This window comes from Sciurus vulgaris, assembly GCF_902686455.1.
Source record: "Sciurus vulgaris genome assembly, chromosome: 15".
Taxonomy (NCBI): domain Eukaryota; kingdom Metazoa; phylum Chordata; class Mammalia; order Rodentia; family Sciuridae; genus Sciurus; species Sciurus vulgaris.
In genome coordinates this window covers 70,720,244-70,741,859 of record NC_136476.1, presented here as the reverse complement: position 1 = coordinate 70,741,859, position 21,616 = coordinate 70,720,244, and the positions used below count along the sequence as shown (strand labels likewise).

Sequence of the window (21,616 nt, the reverse complement as noted above, 5' to 3'; positions counted from 1 at the left end):
GTAAGCAAGGGTATAACTGAGGCCCAGAGAGGGCAAGGAATATACTCAGGTCACACAGCATGAGAGACACAGGCAGAAGCAGGCTGCAGCCTCTGGGAGCCTGGAGCTGGGGCTCGGGAGGGGTGGCGGGGCCTGGACTGGCCAAGCCTTAGGACTACCAGAGGCTGCTGGACCTCTGACCCTCTCCCTCTCCACCAGTGCGGCTTACCACACAGGAGTCCTTGGCAAACCCAGGGGGAAATCAATGATTCACATGAGGACGGGAGGAGGCCAGGGCAGGTTCAGGGCTGAATAGTTCCAGCTCTTCTCTGCAGCCGGCCAGAACAACAAGGGCAAAGGGGCCCTCGCTATCAAGGCCTGGCCTTGCCGTGAGAGCCCCAGGCTTGCTCTGCCCTCTGGATGAGGCCCTTCCGAGCTCCGTGCTGCATGAGCCTCATCTCAGGCTACAACTCTGTGCTGGGGTGAATTTTCAGGGGAGGGGGCCTTTCAATGATGCAAGAGAGGCATTGCCAGCCCCCGCAAGGGCCCGGCACCCCCTGCATGCCCTGGGCCCGGGAGCCCAGCAGCAGCAAGGGACAGACGAGGGTCCTCAGCACTCACCTTGGGTCCCATCTCTCCCAGGGTGCCCACTGGTCCCTGGGGCCCCTGAGGACCCTGCAAGACAGACAGACACACAGACAGTTGGGAGACGCCAGCTTCCTGGGACAGGTCTGGCACGGTGGGTGAGGGAGGGGCCCGCAGACCCAGGGACAGAGCGGCCACCCTGCAGCTGCCCCAGCTGCACTGCAGGTCCCAAGGTCTGTGGGTCCCCCATCCCCGGCCCCTCCCACACCCCACCAAACCAGCGGGGCCCTGCTCGGGAGCCGTGGGGGCTCTGCCGAGAGCCGTCCAGCCTGGAGCCACCTCTGAAAGCCCCCAGCCCCGCCCCTGGTCCCGGGCAATCAGTGCTCACAGGGGCCTCTGCCCGGGGCTCCAGAGGGGGGTGCCAACCAGGCCCTGGAGCAGGGCCTCCCGCCCACCCTTGGTGCCCTCTGGGGAGGCCCAGGGCGCCTCCTCTGACTCCTGAGGGCCCTCCGACCCCACAGCCTCTGCAGGGAACGGGTACAGCTGGGCCACCCCCAAACCCAGGCCTGGCACCTCCTGGAAGGCCCCTTGCCCTTGGGATGAAGCCGGGCGCTGGCCGAGGTGGCAGCCTCCCCTCCTAGCAGCCCGCTGCCCCGCCTCGCGCTCTGCTGCAGGTGCCGCAGCTCACTTCCCACTCACGAGGATGGGCAAGGCCGGGGCAGCTGTCCCCACCCCGCTGGCAGGACAGGCTGCCGGGAAGCGCGCTGAGGCCAAGCCCGGGCTCCGGCGGTGCTCTGGTCCCATCTGGCCAGGCCCAGGGGACAGCGGAGCCCCACATGGTCCCTGCCCTGCCCTGCTCCTCGTCTGGCCCATTCCTGGCAGTGGTCTGAGACTGCCCGGGACACAGGTGTGTGCGGCGCGGACACTAACCGGTTCTCCTGGGAGGCCCTTGGTGCCTGGGGGGCCTGAGGGACCTGGGATGCCCTGCAGAGAGAGACACAGTCACCACAGTCCCTTCCCCACCATCGCCCTGCCTACCGCTGGACCTCAGGTGAGTAGCGCAGGCGTCTTAGGTCCCCCTGTCCCTGCAGGTGTGACCCTATGTGACAGGCCGGGAGGCCGAGACCCAGGGAGAGGAGGTGGATCAAGGGGCTAGAGTCCCATGGGATGTCCCCGGCAGGTCAGGAGCCCATGGCTAGTGCACCCCACTCAGCCCCAGGGCCCCGCCTTGAGGACAGAAGTGTCACTTACGAGGAAGCCTCGTGGGCCCAAGTGACCTTGCTCGCCAGCCGCGCCCTGGAAGCACATTTGGGGGTCATTAGAGACACAAGTCACAGAGCAGGGAGTCAGGTGGGGCTGGCGGCCAGACAGCGTGACCCCGGCCTGACGTACCTGCTGTCCAGGCTGGCCCGGTCTGCCCCGAGGTCCGGCAGGGCCCTGTGGGAAGTGGAGCGCATCACGTGGGAAGGGGTGCTTGGGAGGACCCTTCCCCAGGAGGGGCCCACCTCAGGGGTGTCCACAGGGTCCTCCCGTCCCCAGTGTGAGGGTGGAAAACCAAGGCCTGTGAGGAGAGGCTCTCCCAAGTCACCAGGACCCTCCTACTGACGGGACGTCAGGTGGGCTCAGCCTGGGAGCCTGGTGAGGCTGGGTCCTGGGGTTCCCAGGCATGTGGGGTCCCCTCCCCTCACCCAGGACCCTCCTACTGATGGGACATCAGGTGGGCTCAGCCTGGGAGCCTGGTGAGGCTGGGTCCTGGGGTTCCCAGGCATGTGGGGTCCCCTCTCGCTCGCCCTCTCCCCTTGCTTCCCCTCCTCTGGGCCTGCAGGGGGCAGGAGACGACAGGCCTGGGCCTCCCCAGGACTCTCTGCTGTCCCTAGGGTGGTGCTGAGGAAGGACAGACCCCTGGCTTCAGCTCTGGAATCCCTGCCCTTTGGGGAGAAGGCCCAACATGGGGCTCGGTACCTTCAGGCCCCTGGACCCCTGCTCCCCAGCTGGTCCATCTGGTCCTCTGGGGCCCTGAAAAAGGAAGAAGGCTCTAGCACAGTGGACGGCAGGGGTGTCCCTCAGGCTGGGAACCAGGAGGGCAGGGCTGCCAGAGCCCTGCACAAGCCTGGACTCGGCCTCACGTACCTCCCACACGCTGCCCTGAGGCACGTCACCCTTAGGCACCAGCTGAGAAGGCTCTGCAGAGGGCCTGGCCAGGGAGACCCTGTGAGAGGACCTCCCAGACCTCGTGTGACCCAGCTGACCCCCCCACCGATGCGGAGCCTGAGGTCCAGGGCTGAGCAGCACGTGGCCACGTGCCCATGGCAGGGTCCTCAGACTCTGCTTCTCCCCGAGCACATCAAGGCGGAAGCAGGCATGTGGACTGCAGCCCGTGGGGACACTGAGAGACAGACCCAGGAGGGTCTGTGGCCAGATGTGTGGGGCAGTCCCTTCCAGCCAGATGTGTGCGCTCGCCCGGCTGGGCTCCAGAGGACAGCAGCAACAGGAGGGGCAGGGGTGGGTCAGAGCTGCGCACGGCGGGGCTACTATCCCCTGGAGCACTGTGCTCGGTTCTGACCCTAGAGACGGGGGTCTGGGTCCCCAGAGAGCTGGGCGGTGCTGGGGCAGGAGCAGCCTGCCCCGCTCCCAGTGCACGCTGGGGAAACTGAGGCCCGGGCCAAGGAAGCAAACCACCCAGGGTCCCTCAGCACATTAGCAACTGGTCTGTCCTTCAGGGTCCCCTCCAGGGGGACTCCCACAGAGCTGCAGTGGGCTGCGGGTTCCTGGAAAAGTGCCTGGAGAACAGTTCAGTGTTTGTTCTGTGGGGCTGGAAGGGGCCGTGCGGGTGGGACAAAGAGCGTCCTGCAGAGGTGGCTGGCGCGCCCCAGCCCGGGAGGAGCAGTCCAGGACACTCCCCCAGACCCCGAGGACGGGGGGTGTCTGGGTGGGGGAGGGGGAGGAACGCCAAGACCCGAGGAGGAAAAGTCACTGAGAAGCAGGAGGAGGGCATTTTCAACAAAGAACGGGGCAGAAAAAGTGTCAATTCCACTTCAGCTGCCGGGCTCTCCCGAGGAGCGGGGCCCAGAGGCGTCCCTGTGCGGACTGAATCCCACAGCACCCTGCTCCACACGGGACTCGAGGCCCCTTGGGGGAACGTTGGCCAGCCGGCGACAGTCACAGTAAGCAGCAGCAGCGATGAAGAAGAAAGCCGCTGCTCCTGTCTCACCCGAGGAGCCGGCTCTGGACTGAGTTCCCCGGCTACCCAGGGAGAGCTAAGATCCGAACCCCGGTCAGCCGGAGCCCATTTTACCTCAGCCCTACCTAGCGCAGCTCTTCGGCGAGTCCCCATCTGCCGGGGTGCGCGGGGGCGGGCAGGCAGGCCTGGGGTGCAGAAGGCCTGCCTCGAGTCTGGGAGACCCTGTTAGGGGGAGCCGAGGGCAAGGCCAAGGCCTGGCTGGGGAGCGGGCAGCAGGCCTGGGATTCTGGCAGAGCCCGCTCTCGGCATCCACGCCCCCGGGGATGTTCCCAGTCCAGCCAGGCCTGGGTCAGACTGGACAGGAGAACCTGGCCACCTTCGGGCCCCCTGAGGAACGCTAAGGAGGGGAGGGAGGAACGTGGATTCCGCAGATCCAGCGTGTCGGGGACAGAATCCCTCAGCCATGCCCCTGGGGGGCCCTGTGGCCGCCCACTCTACGGAGGAAGAGCCAGAGGCTCAGAGGGGAAGGCCGTTGACTGAGGTCCCCAAGGAGGCACTGGGGACGAGCTGTGGCCCAGACAGGGGAGCAGTGCCCAGGCCTGAGCCCCTGGACCTGAGGGTCCTTCTGACCCCTCAGAGCTACACACAGAGCGGAAGGAGAAAGTGCAGGGAGGTGGAGAAGCCCCAGGAGTCCCACCGCTGGTCAGCAGGGAGGCCCCCCTCTGACCAGAGCCCTCCTGCATCCAGGGCTGGTGACAGCAGCCACCCACTCCCTGCCGAGGCCGCCTCAGCCCCTCAGGGCCCATTCCTCCCAGGGTGGGAGGAGGCTGGGCCGCAGGGACCACCCCACACAGGGCCTGCTTCCCTCCCAAGCCCTCTCGCCTCGGGACTATGGGGAAACTGAGGCCCAGAGGGTAGCAAGGCCCTGCCAGGGCCCAGGGCAAACGGGAGCTGGTCTGCAGGCCTGCCCACCCTCCCTGACACGGGGGCACCTCTGGGTCCCACCCTCGGTGAGCGGGGAAAGCGGCCAAGGGAGGCCGGCCAGGCGGGCCTCAGGGTGAGCCCAGAGCGTCTGCCCCCCTGGAGAGAGGCTCCACCCCACCCCTCCTCCCATCCCACAACGCTGATGTGCCAGAGCCTGAGTTTCCTCAAAGGGAGAGAGATTCTTCAGGCTCTGCTGAGAAAGGGTGGTGTGGACGCCGGGGGACGCCCAGGGCTGGCTGGGCCAGGGAGCTGGACCACCACAGCTCACCCTCCGCTGTCAGCTTCCCGGGCAGAGTGAACGCCGTGCTTGGGCCTCGTCCCCCCTGAAGACACCCGGGGCCCTGGGAGGGACGGGTGGCTAGGGACCACCTCTTTATCTTCCCTGCCTGAGTCTAGCTGCTCAGGCCATCTGGTGCAGGGAGATTTTAAAAACTAGCTGAAATCCAGGCAAGAGGCGGACAGCGCGATCAGCGCTCCCTGCCTGGGCGAGGCCGTCAGGCCCATGAGCTGCCCGCTCCATCCTGTTTCCTCTTCAGCAAGGGCTGTACGGCCTGGCACCTGCTGGCCAGCTGGCAGAAGACCATTCCGTCCACCCTCCCTGCATGATCAAGGAGGCTGAGTTCGGTGTGTAAAAGAGCCAGACTCCCTGGGTTCAAACCCCAGTTCTGCCCCCTTTCTAGCTGTGCAACATGAGGCAAGTGACTTAACCTCTCTGCATCTGTTTCCTTGTGTGTAAAATAAGAATAGCACCTACCTGACAGGGTAGTGCTAAGGGCTGGATGAGTTAATGTATGTGATAGAGACTGCCTGGCAGAGTCAGGGGTGACCCCAGGCCACTGTGCTCAGGCCAGCACTTCTCTAAAACCTTCTGTGGCTCCCCACTACCCTTAGAGCACAGCTGTGATTTTTTTTTTTTTTTTTTTTTTTTTTTTTTTTGGTGGTGCTGGGGATTGAACCCAGGGCCTTATACATGCTAGGTAAGCACTCTGCCCACTAAGCTCTATCCCCAGCCCTGGTTGTGACTTCTGAGACCCTATCTGGCATGCTGCCCACTAAGTCTTGGCCCCAACCCTCTGCCTATCCTCTGTTGACCGTGGATCCCTAAGTAAGGCACACTTTCTCAACCTCAGGGCTCCCTGCAGCCCGTCCCTCTGCCTGCAGCCTGGCAACAGCTCAAGCGTGGCCCTCTCGAACCTTCCCAGGTGCCTGCCAGGTGAGGCGCCTCCTCTGGGCTCCCAAGCGGCCCGTGCTCCCACCACTCACGTTCTGATAACCCTGCAGTCTCTCAATGGGGCTGCCAACCCATGTGCATGACCTGTGATCAAGTCCCGAGGGCACAGGGTCACGCCCATGCCCGCCCTGTTCTCAGCCATGCTCTGGGGCCTCCAGGGGTGGTTGGCAGGTGGAAGATGCTCGTCAGAGGGTGGCTGAGTGACTGAGCGAACAAGTGGCTGAACAGAGCTCTGGACGCCGAGTCCATTTGTGCCCACTGGGCCTTAGAACCAGGCCCAGGCCCAGAGCAAGCCCGGACCTTCCTTAGTGCTGAGAGCCACACGTCTCAGAGCTGGGCGGGGGACCGGGCGGTGTCTTCCGCAGGGGCCGCATCCCCAGCGTTCCGTGCCCAGGTCCGCCCCGGGACCTGGCCTGACTTACCCGGCGTCCCTTAGGTCCCCTCATGCCTGGCAGGCCTCGAGATCCTGGAGGACCCTGTAGGGAGGAACGAGGGTTAGAGAAGTCCTTGAGCGAGAGCACTTGGGGGCCAGGAGAGTGGGGGCGGAGCTGAGGCTGCAGCCTCCACCAAGTGCCACGCAGGAGCCTCCCTGCCTCTACCCAGTGGCTGCAAGCTGAGTGCAGGGTGCCAGCCACTGGGAAAAGCAGCTGAGGGCCACCACCTCCGGCCAGGCCAGTGCCCTGGGCTACGCTCAGCCTTTCCCCACAATCCCAGTAGCAGGTGGAGCCCATCTGGACAAGCATTTCCCTCTGGATCTCAGAATCAGTGAGACAGCGACAGGTCTGGCGGAAGGTCTCTAACTCCACGTCCCCTTCCTTTCCCCAGCCACCAAGTTCTCTCCCTCATCTCCACCCAGACTCCAAATGCGACCCTGAACAGGTCTCCCCAGGGCTGGAAGAGCCCAGAACTTGGCCCAAGGGAAGCCAGAAGGCCAGGCCAGGTAGGGGAGAACCCAGAGGGGAGGCGGGGAGGCCGGGGCAGGAGGAGGGATGGCGGCGGGAAGGGAAGGGGCAGGCCCAGCAGGATGCCGTTACCCGGCTGAGCCAGACCAAGGGGAGAAGCAAGGGAGACAGGAGAGGGGTGGGCAGCTCGGGGCTCTTGTTCTCCGGGGTCTCAGCACCGGCCTGCACGGGATGAGCAGGGGCAGGGGAGCCGGAGCGAGCAAGGGCCCTGGCAGGGGACCAAAAGGACCTCATCCCCCAGAGAGCAGGCCCTCTAGAGCTCAGGGGCCTCCCCACGCAGCACGGGCTCCTCTTCCAACCAGGGGACAGCCGTGTCCCCTCCCAGCCCCAGGGAGAGGCCAGCCCCCTTCGCTGCCTCCATTCCTCCCCACAGGGCCTCCAGGGGGACAGACACAACCACAGCCACCCAGCAGACCCGAGTGTGGCTGCGGGGCCCGGGCAGGGGCTGCACCCCGCCTCGCCCCTTAGCAGAGCGTGGTCCCTGACACCACCCAGGAGGAGGACCATCTGGCCGGCGGGACCGATGGGGCCAGACGAGCCCTCACTCTCACAAGGCACCGTGTGCGCTCGCAGAAGGGACCAGGGGCCGGTCTCCACGCAGAAGCCACAGCGCCACAAAGCCCGGTTCAAATCCCACCTCCGCCACTTACGGCCGCCTCCCCTGGAGCCAGCTATTTAAACTTGGGCCTCAGTCTCCTGCTCTGGGGGAGGGCGCAGGGAGTCCCTGCCTCCTGGGGCTGCTGGGAAGAGGGACAGGAAGGTCCTCAGTGAAAGGTAGCTCCCTGCTCTCTGACAGCAGGAGGTCAGATCTGGACACCAGACCCAGCTTGGGTCCCCAGGTGCCCCTGGGCCTGCCCAGACCCCTCCCTGCCGCCACCCCCAGTTATGGGGCTCAGACTCTTGACCGACCTCAAAGGGCCGTAGCGGAAGGCAGATGTCAAAGTGACCGTAAACGTGGGAAAATGCTGATCAGAGGTGGAAGAGCGTCACTCTAATGGTAACAGTGTGACAGTCGCCATCAGAGTTGTCACAATTAACACAGAGTCACTAACATTTGCTGAGTACCTGGTAGCTGCAGGAGGCTTGCTTAGCACCTCTAGGTCCTAAGCACCCTCTGGGCCAGGTGCTGCTCACAGTTTCTCACATCGAGGGTAAGATCACACTGACTTACAGAGGAGGAAACTGAGGTTCAGAGAAGCCGTGAACACTTCCATTAAGCACCCACACAACAGGCTTCAGGTGTCTGGCGCTGAAGCAGGTTTCCTGGGTCTCTGTGCTGTAGGCACCTGGCTGGCCAGAGGGAGCCTCAAGTGACCCAAAGGACCAGTCCCACGTTGGGGCAGGGAAAGGCCAGTGGTGACCATCGCATCGCAAAGTCTGGGCCGCCCCACTGAACAGATGGAAGCACTGAGGCTGGTGGGGATGGCGAGCGGAGCCAGGCAGAGATGCAGAGAAGGCCTGGCCTTCTCGCTGTGCCCAGTCTGTCTGGTGGCTTTGCCACCCCAGCCTTCCACCTGTCCCAGTGACTCCTGTTCGCTGGGGCATGGTGGCCCAGGACCAGGGCACAGAAGGTAGAACCGCGTTGGATCCTGAGCACCTCCCGTGCTGATGGGCTCCTTCTCTCCACCTTCCGACGTGGGGAGGAGGCCGCACAGCTGTGCGGTCCGTGGGAGCTGCACCCTCGGCTCCACGGCAGCGCCTCAGCTGCCTGGGGCGCCCCACCCAGCAGAAGGCCGGTCCTCCGACGCCCCCTAGGGGTGAGACGCCTAAGAACAGGCTCTGTTTCCTGCCCGCTGGCTCCTGCAAGTGTGCCGACCCATGCCGGGCACACGGCAAGCACGTGGAAGGGCTTGGGGGCGTGGGCCTTGCCCCCGATCTGCACAGAGAACGGGTCTGCGGAGCCGGCCCTGGTTCGGACCATTGGAGGCACCCCGCCTTCCCGCGTGCCCCTGCAGGGAGCTCCTCGGTCTGGGGTCTGCAGAACTCAGCAGCCTGATCTCATCCTTCCTGGCTGTGTCCTGGGACGCAGGCCTGGGAGGGCCCCAGCCAGCTGCGGGAACCCCACCTGGGAGCAGGCTCCCGGACCCGAGCCCGGACTTGGGCCGAAGTCAGTTTCCTTCCCCAGGTTCCATCCTTGTGAGAAGAGGGACCCCAAGCAAGGGCCCCCGCTCTAAATGAAAGCAGCCGCCCAGTGATCCGCAGGGGATGAAAAGGCCCCAAATCTGGGGGTTCCCGGCCGCGCCTCTCCCGCTGCCCTCCCGTTGGCCCACCCCTCTGCCTTGGGATCCTCAGGATCACCCCAGCTTCCTCAGCCATCAGAGGAAGCCAGGTCCCCGGGCCTGCATGCCACATGGCACTTCCTGAGTGGATGAGTGAACGGACTAAAGCGATCATGGTGACCAAGATGCTCCTGAGCAGCCTCGTCCCTCTGTAATGGACACTAGCTCATGGCTTCATTTAACCCACAGGATCACATGACCATGACTGTGGTCACTTTCTGTTTTTCAGATGAGCAAAATTTGAACTCAGAGAAGTCAGAGGATCTGCCCCAGGGATGCGGACAGGGAGGCGGAGCTGGGTTTCCAGCCCAGGTCTGTCTGATCTGAGGCTGGACTCCGTGTCCTCACCCGACGGTAAGTTTGCACCCAGGAATGGGGGGCCTTGCTCACCGGGGGTCCAGGCTCTCCGGGGATCCCAACACCACCTGGCATTCCAGGATGACCCTGCGGTGGAAGAAGAGGAAGGGAGGGGTCAGCTGTGGCCTGCACCTCCTCCTCCTGCAGCCCCACCTGCCCAGGCAGCCCAGGCAGGAAGGGCACAGGCCAGGCTCCCTGGAGGGAGAAGCAGCTGGTTGTCCTGACCATCTTGGGAGGTGCAGGGAAGGAAGACAGGACGGTCACCCAGGCTGCGACAGGAGAGGGCGAGGGGGATGCAGACTTACTCCTTACCATCGACCCCTTGGGTCCGGGTGCGCCTGGGGGTCCCGTCTCGCCACGGTCACCCTGTGACGGAGACAATGCAGAGAGGTCGCAGCTGTGGCTTCGGGTGACTGGGGGCAGCTGCAGAGGGCCTCCAGGGGCCCAAAGAGGGGCTGGAACTTGGCCACTGTCTGTAGAGAGTCCCTGCCCAGCTCACAGACGCACCATCCAGGTGGAAACCCAGACCAGTCCTGGGAGGCCGGGGCATGCACCACCATGCAGAGGGGCCAGGAAGACAATGAGGGACACACTGGCCACTCAGCACCTTATCCCCTGGATCCTGGCCACAGGATGGTTCTCGTTACTCCTGGGCTGGGCTGTTAAGGCAGGAAGGGCCACAAAAAGCCTTCCCTCCACTCTGCTCCCTGCCGCCACACCCAGAGGAGACGCTGGAGGACCAGAGCTAACTCACTCCCTCTCCGCCAGTCCAGACTGAGGGTGGGGGCTGCGCACACAGCTCTGGCGGGAAGACAGGCCCTCAGAGCTCACATCCCACCTGTTTATGTTCAGTTGCATTTTCTATCTCTGCCCAGCCAGCAAAAATTTGTTGAGCACCTACTATACGCCCAACACTATATATCAGGCCCTGGATATTTGACGAGGAGCAGAAACAGAGAGATTTGTCCCATGAGGCAGGACACTCAGTGTGGCAGGGAGATGAGGGGTCCCTCCAGAAGAGAAGCAGCCTGGAGCACTTGCTTGGAGGGAAGTCACTCCCGGTGGACCAAGAGCTGCGGGGCCATTAAGAATCATCCGAGCACGATAACACGACTCCATATGTAGACGATCCAAAAAAATGCTACTAGAACACGTCCAGAACTCATAAATGAATTCAGCAAAGTAGCAGGATATAAAATCAACACCCATAAATCAAATGCATTCCTATACATCAGTGATGGATCCACTGAAAGAGAGATTAGGAAAACGACTGCATTCACAATAGCTTTAAAAAAATTGGGAATCGATCTAACAAAAGAGGTGAAAGGCCTCTACAATGAAAACTACGGACACTAAAGAAAGAAACTGAAGCAGACCTTAGGAGATGGAAAGACCTCCCATGCTCCTGGAAAAGAAAAATTAACATTGTCAAAATGGCCATACTGCCAAAAGCATTATACAGATCTAATGCAATTCCTATCAAAATCCCAATGACATTCTTCACAGAACTAGAAAAAGCAATCGTGAAACTCATTTGGAAAAATAAGAGGCCCGGAATAGCTGAAGCAATCATTAATTTAACAAGAAGAGTGAAGCAGGAGGCACCACAATACCAGACCTCAAACTATACTACAGAGCTATAGTAACAAAAACGGCATGGTATTGGCACCAAAACAGACATGAAGACCAATGGTACAGAATAGAAGACACAGAGACAAACCCACATAAATACAGTTAGCTCATATTTGACAAAGGCACCAAAAACATTCATTGGAGAAAAAATAGCCTCTTCAACAAATGGTTCTGGGAAAATTGGAAATCCATAGGTAACAAAATGAAATTAAATCCCTTCTCTCTCACCCTGCATGAAATTCAACTCAAAGTGGATCAAAGACTTAGGTATTAGAACAGAGACCCTGTGCCCTAATAGAAGAAAAAGTAGGCCCAAATCTTCCCTGTGTTGGCCTAGGATCTGACATCCTTACCAAGACTCCTGAAGTGCCTGAAGTAAAATCAAGAATCAGTAAGGGCCTGGGGGCTGGGCTGTGGCTCAGAGGGTGGAGCGCTTGCCTAGCCGGGTGAGATACTGGCTTTGATCCTCAGCACCACATAAGTACATAAATAAAATAAAGTCATTAAAAAATAAAAAAAATCTATGGGATGGATTCAAACTAAAAAGCTTCTTCTCAGCAAAGGAAACAATAATGTGAAGAGAGAGCCTACAGAGTGGGAGAAAATCTTCACCACATGTACCTCAGATAAAGCATTAATCTCCAGGATATATAAAGAACTCAAAAAACTCAACACCAGAAATAAAAATGATGACCCAATCAATAAATGGGCTAAGGATCTAAACACACTTCATAGAAGAAGAAATACAATCAATCAACAAATATATGAAAAAATGTTCAAAATCTTTAGCAATTAGAGAAATGCAAATCAAAACCACACTGAAATTCCATCTTGCTCCAGTCAGAATGGCAATTATCAAGAACACAAGCAACAATAAATGTCGACAAGCATGTGGGGGAAAAGGTACACTCATACATTGCTGGTGGGACTGCAAATTGGTGTAATTGTTATGGAACACAGTATTGAAATTCCTCAGAAAACTTGGAATGGAACCACCATTTGACCCAGTTATCCCACTCCTCAGTATATACCCAAAGGACTTAAAATCAGCATACTACAGAGATGCAGCCACATCAATGTTTATAGCAGCTCAACTCACAAGGGCTAGACTATGGAACCAACCTAGATGCCCTTCAACAAATGAATGGATAAAGAAAATATGGTATATATACACAATGGAATATTACTCAGTCTTAAAGAAGAATAAAATTATGGTATTTGCTGGTAAATGAATAGAGATGGAGAATTTCATGCTAGGTGAAATAAAACCAAAGACTGAATGTTTTCTCTGACATGCAGATGCTAATTCACAACAAGGGGGGGGGGTTGCTAGGGAAGAATAGAGCTACTTTATATTAGGTAGAGGGGAGTGAAGAGAGGGAGCGGGTTAGGGGGTAGGAAGGATAGGACAGTGAATCAGATATTACTACCGGCATGTACATATATAACTATAAGACTGGTGTGACTCTGCACCATGGACAACCAGGAGAAGGAGAAATCATACTCCAAGTATGTATGATGTGTCAAAGTGCATTTGACTGTCAGGTATAACTAATTGGAACAAAAACAACAACAAAAAAAGAATTATCCAGGCAGCAAGGGCGGGGCGGGAGGGAGTGGGAAAGCGTGCCTGGCCAAGGCAAAGGTTTGTAGGTGGGGAAGGACCGGGAACAACCGAGCAATAAGACAGGCAGAAGGCTCTGATGGCACATGCTGGGCACGTGAGCTGTCAGCCCTGGGGAACAGGTGAAGGGCACCTGTGACCTTCCTGTACTACTTTTTTGCAATGTCTTGTAAATCCGTAATTATTTCAAAATAAAATGTTAAATTTAAAGGAAAAGGGCAATGAGGAGTCAGGGGGCAGCAGCCAGAGGGTCCCAGCCAGAGTGACAGAGGCAGCACAGCAGGGGCCTGGAAGTCGGCGGGGCCGACGGGGGTGGGCCTCATTCCCCTCCGGGGACCCAGCGGGCAGGATGCCCTGGGGTCCACAGGAGCTCCAAGGAAGGCAGGCCTCCCCGGGCCACGGTGGGACACGGGAAGCCGTGGGCTGCTTTGAGAAGGCAGAGTGGCGAGTGGGCAGGTGCAGCCTTTGATGAGGAATCCGGTTCGAATCCCAGCTCTGCCACTAATCTGGGTGGCGGCCAGCAAGCCACCTCCTCTGCTGGAGCGTGGGTCACCTCACCTGTTAGAGCAGCTAGGAGCTGCCAAGGTGCCTGAGGGGATGTCCCCCTTCATCTTTCTAGAAGACAATCTCCCTCCCGCCCTTGCCCACCCCACAAAGTGCCTGCAGCCCAGGTCACAGGCGTCCACTGGCCAGCACACAAGACGTCTAACTGTGCCTGCGGTAAGGACAGGAGCCCCAGGGGGTGTCGGGAAATGGGAGGCAGGCCTTGCAGGGCGTGGAATGACCAGTCCCGCAAGACGCAGGGCGGCGGTCTCAACGCGCCCTCTGCCTGGTCCATCTCAGAAAGCGCGTGCTACTTATGGATCGTCCCCAGCACAACTTACCTTTTCTCCCACGATTCCTGGCTCCCCGACCAGACCAATGAATCCCAGGAGACCCTGGAGCACACGTTCATGAAAACATGAAGGAGGAAACAACATGAATCTGGAGTCGGGCTGAGTTTCCATGGAAACAGTCCACACCTCCCCTCCCCTGGAGCTCAGTCCCCAGGTCCCTTCCAGTGTGCTGGGTAAGCCGCCCCTCATCCAGCCAGCGGGGGCTGCCACGGAGGAGAGCGCTGTCTCACTGGGCACGGTCCCCACTTCCCTTGCTCCACAGATGGTTCTGATTTGGGAGCCAAGCGGGGCCCCTGCCAACATCCCTGGGAGTGCCACACATTCTTCCCGCGCCAGAAGCGGGCTGGGAGGCGGCCACGCTCGGAGAGCTGGGGCTGGTGGGGGGCCTGGGCCGTGCAGGGAAGAGGCCATCTGTCCCATCTTTGGGGGCTCTGGGGCTGTTTCAGAGAGAGAAACAAACCCGCTGGCTGGGACAGAAATACCGTAACAACATCTGCCAGAAGACCTGATTGGAATCTGGAAGCGAGGCCTCCCTCCGGTCCTCTGAAGGGCTCGCTGGTCCCTGACCGAGAGGACAGGCCGCGCACGCACACACAGACTCCCTGGCGCCTCCGGCTCTTTTTAACTTCCCTGGGCGACAACTTGCCTCTGTGTTCCAGAGGCTCTTCTCGGTGGCCGCGGGCCCTGCTGCCACCCGAGTGGGCAAAGGCGCATGTGCACAGCACAGGTGGACACCCGGAGGAGCGCCCCCAGGAAGGCGGGCCAGCAGCTGGGCCTCCTCCTCCCTGCTTAGGAGAATTCCAGCAGAGGGTTCTGCTCTGGTTCAAGTGCAAATGTGGCTTTGTAAGAACCCAGATTTGCAGCCGAGAATTTGCAGGAGTACCAGGAAAGGTGGGGGGTGGGGGTACATTTGTCCCCTAAGATCGACGACCTGTCCCCCCAACTCTGGTCAGAGTGAGACCAGACCTGGAGCTGGTCAGAGTGGAGGTCACGTGCTCCAGCAGGAACGCTGGTTCACCTGCCACTGGGCCGGGCAAGCGTCTGCCGCCCACGCCCAGCCCACTCCTCTGAGACGCACTTCCTTCTCCAGCCACTTCAGCCAGGAGCGTACCAGCCTTGCTGCTGCCACCTGCGGTGGCCACTGTGGCCAGCATGACTCCAAATCCCACTCGCCTCCCCCGACCCCCAGGCCTTCAAAGCTGGTGGCCATGAGGAGGGCCCCATCTCCCTGGCCTGGTGGCACCATCACAATCGGGAGGGGACTCCTGGGCCTGCCCCTGGCTCCCCGGGCCCAGAGACACTTCAGGGGTGAAGCAAGAAGGGAGAGGGATGCAGCCCGAGGTCCCGATCGGCTGGGGTTGTTCTGAATGGTCCAGATCACGTGTGGCGTGCATGTGGCGTGTGTGTGGCATGCGTGGGTGCTCGATACATGCTGGCACCTCCATCCCATCCAAACTTACTCCAAAAGGGCACAGGCTTGGGACAGTGGGCCCAGCTCCCCACAGGGAGAACTTGGACATGTAGAAGAAGTCAAAGGAAGGGCATAAAAACGGCTGTAAAAAGGCCCCGACTGACTGGCCCAGAGGAAGAGAAATTTCATAGCTACTTTGAATTTATGAGATGTTGAGACCTGGAAGACAGGCGGGTCATAAACCTCCAACAAGAAGCCAGCCGGGGTCCTAACGAATGAGGGCCGTACAGTGAGTGCACCCACCCACACCCCCTGGCATGCCGCCCAGGACATCCTGGCAGGCCTGCCCTGTGGACGGAGCTAAGGCTGGCCCAGCAGAGCCAGCCTGAGGCCCAGGGCTTCCATCTGGCAGGCCAGTGGAGGAGCAGCCCCGAAAGCCAGGGGAAGGGCCAGCTCCTCTCGGGCCAGCAAGAGGGCACAGAAGAGGACAAGGTACCGTTACCTAGGTGGGTGCTGCACAGGCAGGACCTGAGCCCCCAGTTTGGGGGAGCAGTCTGGCCAGGTCCTCAGGCTGCCTACTGAGAAAGGGCCACTGTCGGCTCGGGGATCTCCCCGCCCTGCCCTTCCCTCCTGCCTGACATTCTGCTAGGCGCAGGGATACCACTGAGAACGAGACAGCTGCCCACCTCAGAGGGACCACACAGCTCAGGGTGGGCAGGCATTGGCATGCTAGGCTGTCCTCAAAGCCAGGTGCTTTGTCCCCAGCACCTAGGACAGGGCCCTCAAGCAGACTGCACTCTCACTGGCAGGTAAGCGCCAGGGCTCAGGAAGTCTGAGCTCTCCAGCTCCTGCAGTGCAGCCCCTGCACCCAGCAGGCTTCAGTGCCGTTGGGTTCTGACACGCTGGTTCCTGCCCGTGCTACCTTGGACCAGTTACTTAACTTCTCAGAGCCTCGGTTTCCGCATTTGCAAAGTGGGAGTAACAAGGCCTCCCATCACAGCTGGGGATGCAGGGGGTCCTGGGTGTTTGGCACAGGGCCTGGTAGCAACAGTAAACAGCAACTGGAGCTGTCACTGTGACAGAAGGAGGGTCTGTGCTGCCAGCTCTGGAGCCCTTCCTGGGGACTCAGATTCTGATTCTGCCATGGACAGGAGATGTCTGCCCCTTCACCAGGGCCACCTCTGAAGGGGGGCCGTAGCATGCCTGTGGCCACTGCAGGGGTCCCGCTCTGCCTGGCTCAGCTCTTCCTCCATGGACAGCTGACTGGGACTGTTGCCGGCCGTGAGAACCTGGGCTGCCCCAGGTAAGGTCTCCACGCCTCCCAGCGCGAGTCACCATCCCTCCTGGTCATCTTGGTTGAGCCTGTGTCTCTTCTGTGGACCCTAGATTGTCAACATGGACCAGAATCCAGGCATTCTTAACCAAGGGTCTCTCTGAGGTTCTAACAATAGAGTTCAGAGGGTCTATAAACCCAAATGGAAAACATTACAGTGTTTATTTTCATTAACCTCTAATTGGAATCCGGCGTTTCCTTCAAATATAGGAAACAAAACCCAGTCGACTCCTTACACCCGCAACTGTCCCAGAGAGTCACATCTGACCTCACAGTCACTGGTGCAGAAATCTTGAAATACATTGAGAAGCCTGTCACCATTTCAAAATTGAAGTCATCCCTAGACCAGCTGCTAGATCTCGTTATTGAATGCACTGAACAAGAAGGGTAGATGCAAGTATATCACATTGGGACAGATTTTAGTGACTCTATTTCAATGTAATAGGTTTCTTTTGAGTCCTTTGTTCTTGAAATTATGCATTTAAAAACCAGTCTGAGGAGGGGGTCCAAGGACTGAGGTTTGCCAGCCTGGCACAGGAATTCGAAGCACTTGGACTAAGCGATTTCCAAGGACCCTTTGCATCCTGCCATTCTAGGATTCTGGGTATCTATTTCCCGAGGGCCCTACCATTAGCATAACTATGAAATTGAATTTGCTGATCATATTGCCTTTCTTTTTTTTTTTTCCAATCAGGAAATACATCCAGGCTGAGGCAGCCTTTCCAAACTCCTGGGCTTCCCACAGAATGCGCTCGAATGACACTGGAAAGATTACAAAAATCCAGGCCTCTCCTGGCTTCAGTTCCTTTTTTCCCCCCAACAGATGTTGCAGGGCTGGTGAGCAAGCCCACAGTGTGGACTCTTACGCCACTGAGGCTGCTTCTAGGTGCAACCGGACCCTTCTGGGTCCCCAGCATCGCCCCCCGACCCCAGGCCGTGCTGAGGAGGCCCTTCCAGGGTGCTCAGGGAGGGGTCCTTGCGTAAAGGGGATTGCCACCTCTGAGCCCAGAGAGCAAGCCTGAGGCAGGCGCCAGGGCTGGGCAGGAGGGGCTGAGGCTGCCAGTCCCCTGGGCCCTGGGCTGCTTCTCTCAGCTGTGAAAACTGAGCGTGGTGATCCACAACTTCGTACTTAATGACCAGTTGTGACCACCTCTCTCCCACAGACCCCGGCCTCCCTTCCCAGCGAGCCAGCTGCTGGTTTGAATCTCATTCTCTTTATAATTTAGGGATGCCCAGAGCAAGAGCCCCGGGAGGGGTTCCACTTCGCCAGCCTCAGCCTCCTGGTCTGGGGACCTGGGACACCTGGTGAGGACTGTTAAGGGACCCTCCAGTTCTAACTCCAGTTCTGGAAGTGAAGTCACATAACATCTTGGGCAAAGGTGGCAACACCATCTGTGCCGAGTTGGGCCTGGGGAAGGACTTCCTCATTCAGAGACGTCCCCCGAGGGCCGCCATCCACGTCCGTGGAAGGGAGAGATCAGCCCTTCTGGGAATCGCACGAGGTGGTGTGTGCAGGGGGCCTAGCCAAGGGCCTGGCATACAGCAGGCGCTCAGTCAAGGAAGCTCAGAGATGTCGATAACTTACCTGCTCGCCCACGGGCCCCGGTCGCCCAGGATCTCCTGGTTCCCCCTGCAAAGAAACAAGGAGGACGGATGGGGATGGGAGATGGGAGTCTAGGCCTCCTGAGGAACTCCCCAGGCCCCCCAGGCCACTGGCCTTGGTTGCCATTGGTGCCAGGCCAGCTCTGGTTTCCAGGCTTGGCAGCCTATCAGGGCCTTGCCCGGCATGAGTGAGAGGCGAGCAGACCCAGGGGACAAATCCCCCCAGACAGCTTCACCTCCCACCCCAGAAACCCAGCCTCCATCTGAGGGCTAGCAGTGAGACCTCAGCAGGCAGGACATGGACTCAGACTAGCCGGGAGTTTGGCTGGAAAACAGAGTGGCCCACAGCATCCTGGTGCAGCCTCGTGGCCCTCAGCTAGTGTTCAGAGATCCCGAGGGCCAGGAAAGACATGTGGGCCAATCTCCTGAAGGGAGGGAGTCACAGGCCACCTGGGCTCCCTCTGGCTCTGCTCTGCCCTCCTGTGGGTTGGCCCACCTGAAAACCTGGCCCAACAACCTTGGCCAGAATGGCAGAGAACATCTAACCCCACCAGCATCCTCATCAAATGACACTGGCCCCTCTCCAGGGGAGTCCCTGGAACCCCATGAAGTGAGGGCCTTGATCTCCCACCCTGGGCCAGTTCTTTTGTGGTAACTGTTTAGGAATTCTGTCAACAAACGTAATACATACCTATTGCACACAAGAGGGGACATACAGAGGCCCAGAGAAGAAAATGGAAATCCTCTATTCCCCCATTACTCAGAGATGACCTGTCAATTTTCTAGTGTCTGCTTTGTGCGTGAAGATCCAGCACCAGCACCTAACACATGTTTTATAACCTGGTCCCCATCGCTATCTCACCACCCCACACAGAGGCATCTTCCCAACACCATTGTGGGCAGCTGTACTACAGTGCACTACTTGAACAATCCCCCTCTGTTGGACATTTAGATTAGTTCTCTTCCTTCTCCTTCTTCTTCTTCTTTTTTTTTTTTTTTTTCCGTTTTCAATACTTTGTTATAAATGAGGGCCAATTTTTTCTCCCTTTTCCAACTGGCCATGGGATTTGGGGCTCATCCTGGGGCTTTCATAGGTTGGACCCTCCCCACTTTCATCCCAGGATGCCTCACCTTCACACCATCGGGGCCGGGCCTCCCAGGAAATCCCTTCCTGCCAGGTTGACCCTGCAACAGAGAGAGGTACGTGAGAGGAGCTGGACGGGAGCATTGCCAGGGTCCCCAGGAACTCCGAGGATGTGGCACAGGGCCCCCCTGTGGGCTGGGAGGGCTGAAGGGTCCTGGAAGGCAGGGTCAGTGAGCCCCGATGCCACCAGGCAGCCTGTGTCCCTCAACACAGGAAGGGCCTCCAGCCGGTGGCCTCGAGAGCCTCCCACTCCCTGGTCTCCTTGCTCGTCAGTCAGAATGGTGACAATGCCTTCAATGGCAGGTCACAGGGTGGTGGGTGTTTATTTAGTGGGTCTCAAAGTGTTACCAGAAGATCCTGCGTGTCCCCCAGACCCTCCCAAGAGGGTCAGGAGCTCAAAGCTACTTTCACGAAACTCAGATGCCATTTGCCTCTGCGGCTCCCCTCTCAGGAGCAAGAGGAGTCTGCTGGAGCCGCGGGACGCGTTCTTGGGGACAGACCAAAGGCAGAGCGGGCCTGCGACTCCAGCAGACTCGGGTGAAGCCGGACGTTCAAGAGATTTGCAAAAATGGTAAAACAATGGTACTTTCTCCACTCGAGTGTCTGGTTTTGGAAAGAGAGTGATTTTGGGTAAAAAAAAAAAAAAAAAATCGTTGACATGCAGTGGGCTTATTATTAATTTCCAATGAATTAATAAATACATTTAAAGTGTCTGGATTTTAATGACGAATATCAATAGACAAAAGCCACACAAACGCAAGCCAAGCCTGTTGGGTCTTCTCCGTTTTAAGATGCACGGAGATCCCGAGAGCGAGCGCCTCATGGCCAGCGGTCTGCAATGCCAGGAGGAAGGCGGTGGTCAGGCGCGGGTGCAGGCAGGGGCCCCAGGAGACAGTGAGATCCGGGCTGACTGCCACCCTCCCAGTCTCCACGGCCTCCCCTGAAGCAGCCAGGAAGAGCTGGGCCCCGGCACCCAGCCCACAGTGGGGACGAGGGCAGGTGCTGGCCTGCTTCCCATCCCTCCTCTGGCTGTCTCGGGGCTCTAGCCCAGGCCCAGGCCCTCGCAGCTGACGCTCTCTGGAGCGCTGCCCAGACATCACCTGCCTGTTCAGGCTGCTTCAGTGCCAACACGTCCCCCACCCTCCCCTAAGCTGGTGACACTCACCTCCAAGCCAGGGGTTCCTGGTGGCCCCATGGGTCCCTCATCTCCCTAGAGTTGGGAGACAGGAGAAAGCAGAAAGATAACTGGGTGGGAATCTTGGAGAACTTGTCCTGTAGGCAGGGAGAGGGGGACAGAGGGGAAACCTCCTGGACCCCAGGAACCTGTGCCCGGCCGGCCTGCGTGGCTGCACCCAGGTCAGCGGCAACACCCGTCCCGGCCCAGAGGTCAGGTCACATTCCGGTGGCTGGACCATGGGAGCAGAGCCTCGGACTGCAGTTCAAAGACACAACTCTATCCTGACTCCACCAGGTGCGGGCGGCAGCCCCTAGCCTCTGGGCCTCAGTTTCCCCCACGTGGACAGGACTTGGGACATGATAAGTGGCTTCAGCTGGGTCCCTGGGGACAGTGACGATGCCTTGTTCCTTCCAGAAGCCCCTCTCCAAAAGTCACTGCACATGGTGCAGTGTCGATGAAGGCGGCCGCGGAGGAGCTCATGAAGTCGGGGTGGTGACGAGAGTGTGGACAGAAGTACGTGGCGGGCCGTCCCTGCCTCTCTCCCTCCCTCCCCACTCTGCTTCCAGGACTCGCCAGTCTTCCCGTGGCTCCTGAAGCCTCCAAACTTGTCCTCTGGCAGGCCAGGCCTGACCAAGGGGCCCCCAGAGCTTCCAGGAAAGCTGCTCCACGTGGCAGCTCCAGAGCCAGTGCCGGGACCCTGCCAGACCCAGACCCAGCGAGGAGAAGGGACGGGGTCAGCGGTGCCTGCCTGCAGTCAGTCCTGGGAGCCTGCGCCCACGTGCCATGGCCCTGGGCCATGTGTCGGGGGGCTGGGGGTGCTCAGGAGGGCCTCCGCATAGGCCTAACCCGGGGCTGCCTCTGGGTGCCCAACGGGCCCACAGGGACCCTCCTGGACCCCCGTGTGAGCGCAGGGGAATGAGCAGATCCTCACCCTGCTGCTTACTAGGCCGCCAGAAAGTGCTGTGGCCACTCCCAGGAGCACGGACGGTGACAGCGCGGGACTCGTGGCCGACATTGCAGGCCTAAGGAGCCCTGGGCTCATATGGAGGCCCTGCCTGCACCAACCTCGCCCCTCGGAGGCCCAGGGCCTCATCCGTAGATGGCTGACAACCCCTACCCTCCTGGAGAGACGTCCCAGCACGCCACTGCTGTGCCATGGGACGGGAAATGCTGGGGCAGGGAGGGACAGGGCAGCAGAGAGGGGAGTGGCCTTCCTGCCAGGTCAGGCAGACACAGTGC

The 21,616-nt window shown here is 59.4% G+C and overlaps 1 protein-coding gene across 2 annotated transcripts in view; it reads right to left on the bottom strand.

Moving 5' to 3' along the window:
* The window catches only part of COL27A1 (collagen type XXVII alpha 1 chain), a 127,180-nt gene that overhangs the window by 34,424 nt on the left and 71,140 nt on the right, over positions 1 to 21,616 (bottom strand). For both annotated transcript variants that reach the window (XM_079113622.1, XM_079113621.1), the window contains exons 22-33: positions 20,366 to 20,410; positions 19,188 to 19,241; positions 18,040 to 18,084; positions 13,699 to 13,752; positions 9,871 to 9,924; positions 9,592 to 9,645; positions 6,383 to 6,436; positions 2,527 to 2,580; positions 1,957 to 2,001; positions 1,816 to 1,860; positions 1,495 to 1,548; positions 601 to 654 (exon numbers count right to left, since the gene is read on the bottom strand). In XM_079113622.1, the coding sequence (XP_078969748.1) occupies positions 601 to 654; positions 1,495 to 1,548; positions 1,816 to 1,860; positions 1,957 to 2,001; positions 2,527 to 2,580; positions 6,383 to 6,436; positions 9,592 to 9,645; positions 9,871 to 9,924; positions 13,699 to 13,752; positions 18,040 to 18,084; positions 19,188 to 19,241; positions 20,366 to 20,410 (612 nt within the window). The remainder of the gene's footprint in view (positions 1 to 600; positions 655 to 1,494; positions 1,549 to 1,815; positions 1,861 to 1,956; positions 2,002 to 2,526; positions 2,581 to 6,382; positions 6,437 to 9,591; positions 9,646 to 9,870; positions 9,925 to 13,698; positions 13,753 to 18,039; positions 18,085 to 19,187; positions 19,242 to 20,365; positions 20,411 to 21,616) is intronic.